The sequence below is a fragment of the Onychostoma macrolepis genome, chromosome 09 (assembly GCF_012432095.1).
Source record: "Onychostoma macrolepis isolate SWU-2019 chromosome 09, ASM1243209v1, whole genome shotgun sequence".
Taxonomy (NCBI): domain Eukaryota; kingdom Metazoa; phylum Chordata; class Actinopteri; order Cypriniformes; family Cyprinidae; genus Onychostoma; species Onychostoma macrolepis.
In genome coordinates, this window is record NC_081163.1 from 29,951,534 (window position 1) to 29,960,615 (window position 9,082).

The following is a 9,082-nucleotide window of genomic DNA, read 5'->3' on the forward strand; positions in this document are numbered from 1 at the left end:
TCAAGAATATAATGAATGTAATGTTTTTTGTAAAACTGATAATGATACTTGATAGTAAATCAACATATTAGAATGATTCTGAAGGATCTTGACACTGTAGACTGGAGTAATGATGCTTAAAATTGAGCTTTATATCACAGGAATACATTTTAAAATATATTCAAACAGAAAACAGTTGTTTTAAATTGAAAAACTATTTCACAATATTATACTGCATTTTTGATCAAATAAATGCAGCTTTGGTGAGCATAAGATAATTCTTTCAAAAACATTAAAAAGATTTTACCAGCCCCAAATTTTTGAACCGTATTATAGTACAGTATATGCCTTTAAGGCTTTGTTCATACTGTACACAAATCCGATGTGGGTTTCCAATCCAGTCTCTCAGGAATGAGAAGTCTGCTCTGTAGTTCTGCAGTTGTTTTTTAGACAGGCCTGTCAATATTCATTCCAAAAAAATCAATTAATGTGGTTTGTATTGGGCTTGTAAATATCAGATTTCATGTGGTTTTTGCTGTTCAGGTGACAAAAACAAAACTAGTTTGAATCAGATATGCAGAAAAATTATATTTTTGCTATTTATTGAAACAAAACCTGAGAGAGAGCCAGAGTCTGTGCGATCTTCACATAAGTTAATGTCTTTTCCCAGCGGTCTGAGGAAAAGGTTGGTTAGATAACATGACGCACTCATGCTCAACAGCAGTTGCTATGACAACGGCCCTGTGATGCGTACACCTGCGAGTCTTAGTAGAGCGTGAGGTGCTCTTCTAACACAGGCAGAGTTCACATTTCTGAAACGCTTCATCAGATTGATTTTGATTCAGGAGTAACAGAGACATTAGGGATGGAGGAAGGGGGTGACAGCAGGAGCAAATGTAGATTGATGCCTGTTTTCCTCATTTTGACTGAGGAGGAGGAATTAATCAAATTCAAGAGCAACTTCAAACACTTTTTTTTTTCAGCTTGCTGCTGCATAATTCTTGTTTCTCTGTCATTGTTTATGCTAATACCTCTTGGTTTGTTTCTAAAGCATCCTTAAATATTCATAGTGATTAATTAATTGCAATTTAGGAGGTTACGCCACAGTATTTTTGTCTACCCCTCTAGAGTGAATTGGGAATTGGGTCAATGATACTAGCACCAGATGCACTTATTGGAAATATATGCAAATATTTAGCATTTTGATATATAATATATTGGTAGTTGACATAGACACAATACCTTTTTTTTTTTTCTAACAGGTATCAAGTGAAACCTTTTCATTCTGTAACTTGTCACGATTTTATTAAGTTCCTCACCACTTTTAATCAACTTTCTGATATCACTGTTTTTTTGTTTTTTTGTTTCAGGGAATGACAAATACATATTTAAAGGCTGAAATATTCCTTTTCTTCTTTTTGTAATTATAATGTAAACATTTATTTTTTAATAGTTGTTAAATTAATGTTTACATATATTATGAAGGACCAAACAGGAAGTAATTATATTAATTCTGAGCTTGTTTGGTTTAATTAAATATAAAAAGCTTCAATAAGAGATGAATGTATTAATATATATTCAGGGTTTATTATAACTATATTTTCATGAATTTATAAATGCATGTTTTGATTTCAATTTATATATTCAGATTGTATTTGCATATCAAGACTTATAACTATATATTTGTACTTAATTTATATGTTCAGAATTTTTCTTTATATTTAGAATTTATAAATAAATGTTTGGATTTAGATTTATAAATTCTGTTTTGTATCGGTATATTTAGAATTATAACTATATATTTAGATTTACATTTATATATTCAGAATTCTTACTTTATATTCAGTTTATTGTAACTATCGAGTTTGTAACTATTTGGATTTACATTCATATTAAGAATTCTAACTATATTCAGTATTTACAAATAAATATTCAGGGTTTTTAAAAAAAACATTTTATAACCTTTGCCTATTTGGTCCTTCATAATGTCTAATTAAATAAATGAAATACTGAATAAAGAGAGGGAAAAAGAAATGTCATTTCAACTACACGTGTCCTTTGTTATCATGATAATAAAATATAATTAATATAACAAATAAATGCAGAATATACCCTGTCTATGCATTGGTCTTTTTTGTCAATGTGACATTATGAATACTTATGTTTTTTTTTGAAGCTTCATAAAAACTGGAATGGTGTGAATGGACATAAAGACCTTTACTTGCAGTACAAGCCAGGAGCTAAAGCACAGGTTTGTCCACCTCACTGTCTCACTGTTTATTTTTTATCTGTCGCTCCTTCAGAAGTATTGATTGAGATGTTTTACTGTCCTGTCTGCTGTGTTTGTTAGAGCTGGGACACAGAGCTTCTGCTGGGACAGGAGAGCATTGGAGTGTGTGTTCCTGTGCAGCAGGTGGTGGTGGTGAAGAGCGAGGCCGAACCATCAGCCATCAGCTTCATGGGAGCGTTACGTATTCCTGTGAGTGCTGCCCATCTATCTGTCCATCACTCAGCGTGTGTTACAGCGTGACTGACGTTTCTCCTGGTGTGTGTTTGCAGGGAGTGGTGGAGTTCTCTCTTTCTTTGCTGTTTGCCAAATTGGTCAGTTATACCTTCCTCTTCTGGCTTCCCCTCTACATCACTAAAGCAGGTAACTCGCAACATTTGTGACAATAAATATTTCATTTCTGTACTTCTACAGATGTATACTATTTTTATTTTAAATTTTTTGGTATGGTGGTTAAATGAATAATTCACCCAAAAATTTGCTGAAATTTATTTCCCCCTCAGGCCATTCAAGATGTAGATTAGTTTGTTTCTTTATCAGGACAGATTTGGAGAAATGTAGCATTACATCACTTGCTCACCAGTGGATCCTCTGCAGTGAATGGGTGCCGTCAGAATGAGAGTCCAATATGTATATGTAAATGTGAGTCCTCTATCCATAATATTGCTTTCTCCAGTAAAAAGGTAATCTCGTCTGAATCAGGAGAGAGACACGCAAGTGAAAACAGTCTAAAACAGTTTGAAACAAATATGTTGTTGGATTCTGATGTGAGAGAACAACAGGGAATGAACTTTTTCCCTGGACGAATTGTTATTTCGGATTATGGGCTCATATTTTGGTCAGGAGCATTGGTTTAAGGTTAAAATGCCTTAATGATGGATTTGTTTCTTACAAACACTTCACAAGACATTCATTCTGGCGGCACCCATTCACTGCAGATTTTCCATTGTTGAGCAAGCGATATAAGGCTAAATTTTTCAAGATCTGTTCCGATGAAGAAACAAACTCATCTTGGATGTCCTGAGGATGAGTATATTTTTCAGCAATTTTTCATTTTCAGTGAACTATTCCTTTAATATAGCACAGTGACTAAGATGTATTTCCTGTTTCTCAGCTCACCTTGATGCCAAGAAAGCTGGAGACCTTTCAACTCTGTTTGATGTGGGAGGCATTGTTGGTATGTAGATTTATGGATTTTTCTTTTTAATGTTTAGTATTTGGGGTGGGTATTAATAGTTGATATACACACATCTGTGATCACTCATCGGTTGCTTTCTTTACTAATGACAGAAATTGTGACGTGTCATAAAACCCCAATACAAACAAGTTCTTCCTAATCTTGACTTCTTTGGGACACGTCCTACCTTGTACTTTCATATTAATCCATTTTTCTTCATCACTCAAATACTTAAATGACGTGAAATGGTTCTGTCCACTGTTAACCTTGCAAAAATATCTACTGTTATCAACACTACCATTTACATGTTTGGCGTCAGTAAGATTTTATTCAGTAAGGATGTATTCAGTTGAGCAAAAGTGACAGTAAAGACATTTTATAATATTACAAAAGATGGTAGTCTGTGACAATCAAACTTGTTTGTCTTGTTTATCTAGTGCCATGATAAAGCAGTGTAGAGTAATGCAAAATCAAATCACGACCCTTAAGTATTTCTGTTTGTGTGTGTGTAGGAGGGATCCTGGCTGGAGTGATCTCTGATAAGATGGGAAAGAGGGCCACCACTTGTGCTGTGATGCTTCTGCTGGCTGCGCCCACAGTATGTCATTCTGCTGATCAAATACAGGGAGCTTGTGCATTTAAAGGCTCTTTGCTGTGTCACCATTGACAGTGGTTTGTGTATGTGTGTGTGTTTTTAACAGCTCTACGGCTTCTCTATGATGAGTCAGTTTGGCCTGGGTCCCACTATTGGTAAGATATCCAATCCTAATGTTGCCTTTCAGAGTTACATAAGAGCTTTTGACGGTGCTTTGATTCAAATGAGAGAACTAATGAGATTAACAGTGGACAGCTGATGCCACCTTTAATGTGTTGTTATATTCTATGTAAAAATGCTTAGTGTTTGTATGCTATTTGCTATGAAGGCATGCTGCTGGTGTGTGGCGGTTTAGTCAACGGACCATACGCTCTCATTACAACCGCTGTCTCTGCTGACTTGGTGAGTGTTTGTCTGCCTTTTATCAAGTCTGTGTGTTTGTGTAATCATCTGTCAGATGCTGTTTTTCTCTGATGTATTATTTGATTTCTTTCATCTATAGGGCACACACAAGAGTCTGAAGGGCAATGCTAGGGCTCTGTCTACAGTTACAGCTATTATAGACGGCACTGGATCTGTTGGTAAGAGTGTTATAATTCTCATATCTCCAGACACTCATTGCTTGTGGCGCTGTGTCATGCAGAGCTGACAGAGGTCACTCGTGCACCTTTCATCTTCTGCAGGTGCTGCTGTGGGACCTTTGTTGGCAGGGCTGCTGTCAGCACAAGGCTGGGATCAGGTCTTTTACATGCTCATGACCGCAGACTTTTTAGCACTGCTGGTGAGTTGAAATAGATGCCGACTGCATTATTGTTTATACTGTATGTATGATTTTTTATTTTTATATGCAGCTTTTCCCATACAAATCGTAGGGACTATTAAGCTCTGAAAAGAATTGAAAAACACCATAAAAGTAGTCGATACACCATGTACATTTCAAGTCTTCTGAAGCCATAAAATCTTAGAAACAGGCTGAAATCTGAGTTGTTTTTCATTGACCCTTTTCTCAAATCTTATTCTCCGTGCTGCATTTTTAATGACTTACATTTTGGTCAGTTTCTCACACATAGTTAGTATTAGTATCTAGTTTCAGAAGACTTCCAGACAAGTGGTTCTTAACCAGGAATCAGGAACCCACGAGGGGGCCTCAACACACTTCTAAAGGACTTAAAATGATTTAATAACAAATAAGCTTTAAATAACCTAAAGTAGCTGAAAATATAGATTTAGGATGGCACGTTTGCCATTGTTGTTTAAAGAAACAGGATTCTCATGGTCATATGATGGAATTTTAAAAGTGCGATTTCTATATACTGTAAGTATTTTTTAAATATATAATGAATATAAACTTTTTAGTTATGTTAGGTTCTTTTGTGGGTTCAAATTAATTTCAGAAACCCACAAATCACAAAGAACTAGGACAGACATGTATATTTATTAGTAATAAAAACCCTGAAGAACATTCAGCTATTAAAACTTCTGGAATTGTTATTGAATTTAATTATTTTAAAGTATTTTGTTGAATGAAATAAATTGCCACTTCTACTTTCTGTAAATAAAAACGTTTGAAAATGAGCAGCTTTGTTAACACAACAGAAGTACCAGATATAACTTATTCGTAATGTTTATGGGTTTTTGGGCCTTTTTGAAACTAAACAGAAGCTGTTACTATTAATTGTAGTATGGGAACATAGAATAGAAACTAGTTTTACTTCCCCGTAGGGAAACAGGTTTTGCGATGAATACAGTTTAACAACACACTGTACATTTAAGACAAGTGATAAATGAACTAAAGAATTCACACAAATTGTTTGTATGTTTTTCAGCTTTTACTGAGACTTGTGATGAAGGAGCTTCGCTCTCATAGGAACCGGCCAGGAGTTGCTGTCGAGTGAGTGCTGTTGTGTTCTTGTTCTTTAGATACACTTACAAATCAATGGCCAGAACAGTCAGGGGACTTGCTAACTTTTATAAATACAGTTTTGACCATACAAGTCTATTTTTCTGTTTCTTTCTAGACTGAAGGAACATTGAACACTTTGCACTGGATATAAATGTTCATCTCTGACCACTTTCTACCCTGGACCAAAACTTGACTGAAACCTGTGCTTAGTCCTCTGTTTTAGAAAATGGACTATACAAAGAGACATTTTATTCCTTTTTTCAGACGAGAAGCAACTCTGAGGAATATTTCTCTCTTGTCTTTAGTTCATCAGTCTGGACCTGCAGCTCTGCCTGTGATTGTCCTTTGGTGGTACCCAAACAAATGAACATGACTCAATGTGAGATCAAGCCTAAATATCCCTCCAGTTAAATAATGCACAATTGCACAACCAAAAGTAGCCTCCCTTCGCTGCTAACAAGGGGAATTTAAAATAAATGCAGTATAATTTCTACTTCTAGAGCCCCGCCGGGCATACAGCGCCTTCATTAAACACGCAGAACAAATGTCCCTGTAGATAGTTCATAAATCCACTCTTGCATGAATTGTCACATTGAATTGAACACGGCAATTTATGTAAGAATGGTTTAAGAATGATTTACACTGAAATTTGTTCTGCTCGTGTTTCATATAAATGAGGCCCATAGAACGCATAGCCGATGGTCAGTTTATTTATGTATATAATATATGCCTTTCTATAAACCAAAGCCAATCTTGTTAGTTGTTGAGAAATTGTATGTTATATTTGGACTGTTTTCTGTGGTGACATTAACGGTTCTTATCCTGTGTTTGTATATAGGGGATCCACTAGCCAATTATGACAAATGATTTTACTTAATTTAATTTTATATTTATTTATTTTTTCACTGCTGGCCTGTGACTTAAGGAATAAACATTGTGTTTTGAGTCGGTATGAATGGAGGTTAGCATTAGATTTTATCTAACCACTATTTACTATACATTCATATACAAACAGAATTCAAGCTGTTCTATATTAATAATAGAAGATATATCAACATCATGATTTGTTTTCTCTGTAGGATGCAGTATTAAAATTTTAAAAACATTTCTATTTCCAGGTTTAAAATGTTCACACTAAGCTCAGTCTGTACAATTTAAATCTGTGAACAAACCCAAAGCGTTTCTTCTTGACTGTAATTGTATGTGCATTTAGGACCCGCACCTGCCTCTGCAGCTATAAATATTTAAAGTGTCTATTTGAATGTTCGGGTTACTGTAGGATTGTGTCGTTCTGCAGAGCTAGAGGCACATGTAGATGTTTGGACCTCTTATGTAATCATACGTGTAGCACGTGTGCATTTGCCCTTATAGGACGACTAATCTAGGTAAATGAATGTATCCGTATAATTTATGGGTAGAACCCTGGTGTAACGGGAGAAAATACATTGTGCCTTCTTTCTATTTGTGTTTTTGTATAGGGATATGTCTTTGGAGTGTAAGTTTTTTTTAAGTTATTATCAGCATCTTTACAGACTCTGGTACAAATAGAGGTTTGAGAATTAGTACTATGTTGCTGTGTGTACAAAGAGGATATTTTGAATAAAGCAAACACAAAAGGCAATACATCTTCCCTCTTTTGTCACAGTGCAAGCTATGTGCTTTAAGAATTTTTTTAATTATATACATTATAATAATTTTATACACACACAGGTTCATGAATGTGCGGTGGCCAAAATTATTAGAACACTAGTATTTTCACCACCTAAAAAAATGGTTTCATAAATGAATGAATATGTAAAATGTATATGTATAAAAACTATACAGTATATACACATATTGCATATTAATGCATCTTTAAATATGAAAAGTGATAATATTTAAGCTTATATATACTTTATATATACACATTGACATTCATACACGGATTTCTAAATGAATGAATAATTAAACTAAAATAATAATATAAAAAGTTTATTAACTGTTATTTTATTCTGCATTAATACATTACATGTGTATGTATATATGTTTTTTATATGTATATATTTGAATTAAATACAATTAATGCAGTTAATGCAGAATTAAGTCAAATAAAACGATAATACATATTATTAATATATATTCATTGCACTGACCATTTCTGATTTTGAAAAATCCTTACCCAGTGGGCCTAATAACAAAAAAGTGGTCATGAAAATCTACAGTTCAGAAAGTGGAGAAACTATTGTAACTAAATTTTTCTGTTTCTTTTACATAAAATAAATAAGCAGTCGAGCTCTATCTCTGGATAATAAGATATTATACAGACACCGGTCTCATCTTGAGAGGTCCGTGTGAGTCACTGAGAGTGCTTTGAGTGTCCATGTGCAGGTGACACCTCATCAGTGCACATACACAGACAGGTGGCAGTCAGTCAGTGAGAACAAAACAGATGCACTTTCTGTATTGAAAGGATAAGTGCTCCACAGCGTGTGAATTCATACATGCATGTAATTGAGGATAATGAGCGTGTTTCACTGCTTGGGTCATTACAGTATAACAGATGATTCATTTGATTTGCCACAGGGAATCACACGCTTCCCCTGAATGACTCTAGTGCAGAACCCAGTCTGTTCATTTTGCCACCTCACCGCCCACAACCCAGTCCCACCTTCATGAATTCATTATTTTGCCTTCACGTGTATCAGCAGTTCTCATGTTGCGTTAGGGTCCTTCCTGTTATGCAGTGCCTGCTAAAAAAAAAAAAAAATTGTTTTCATTGTTATTTAAGGAAAGAATTAATCAAACCCATTGATAATCATGTGCTGTTGTTTTCCCACCAAAAGTGATGTAACTTCCTGATGATGTAATTTAAGATATAGTTCATTTAAAAATGTATTTATTTAGTGAAACACAAACTGGAACTGGCTTTTTTTGTACTATAAAGGGAAGGATTAATAGTAGGGAAAGTGATACAAACTGATTACCATTTTTTTTTTTTGTAATGCAAATGTAATGCATAATATTATAAAACATTTTTATTTGAAACATTTTGATCAAAGCAACAATTTTAGCCCCCATCGGTTAAAACAAATTAAATTGCATGCATCTTGCGGAAGAACATTGTTTTGGTTGTGCAGTGCTTCGGCTCAGTTCCGCGGATGA

General features: G+C 34.6%; 1 protein-coding gene across 2 annotated transcripts in view; it reads left to right on the forward strand.

Annotated features, from left to right (window-relative positions):
* The window catches only part of slc37a1 (solute carrier family 37 member 1), a 15,369-nt gene extending 7,813 nt beyond the window's left edge, over window positions 1–7,556 (forward strand). For both annotated transcript variants that reach the window (XM_058787038.1, XM_058787036.1), the window contains exons 11-21: window positions 2,156–2,230; window positions 2,330–2,458; window positions 2,539–2,629; window positions 3,381–3,443; window positions 3,956–4,041; window positions 4,145–4,193; window positions 4,367–4,440; window positions 4,541–4,619; window positions 4,722–4,819; window positions 5,865–5,929; window positions 6,057–7,556. In XM_058787038.1, the coding sequence (XP_058643021.1) occupies window positions 2,156–2,230; window positions 2,330–2,458; window positions 2,539–2,629; window positions 3,381–3,443; window positions 3,956–4,041; window positions 4,145–4,193; window positions 4,367–4,440; window positions 4,541–4,619; window positions 4,722–4,819; window positions 5,865–5,929; window positions 6,057–6,072 (825 nt within the window). In that variant the 3' untranslated portion in view covers window positions 6,073–7,556. The remainder of the gene's footprint in view (window positions 1–2,155; window positions 2,231–2,329; window positions 2,459–2,538; window positions 2,630–3,380; window positions 3,444–3,955; window positions 4,042–4,144; window positions 4,194–4,366; window positions 4,441–4,540; window positions 4,620–4,721; window positions 4,820–5,864; window positions 5,930–6,056) is intronic.
* Window positions 7,557–9,082: the final 1,526 nt, after the last annotated feature.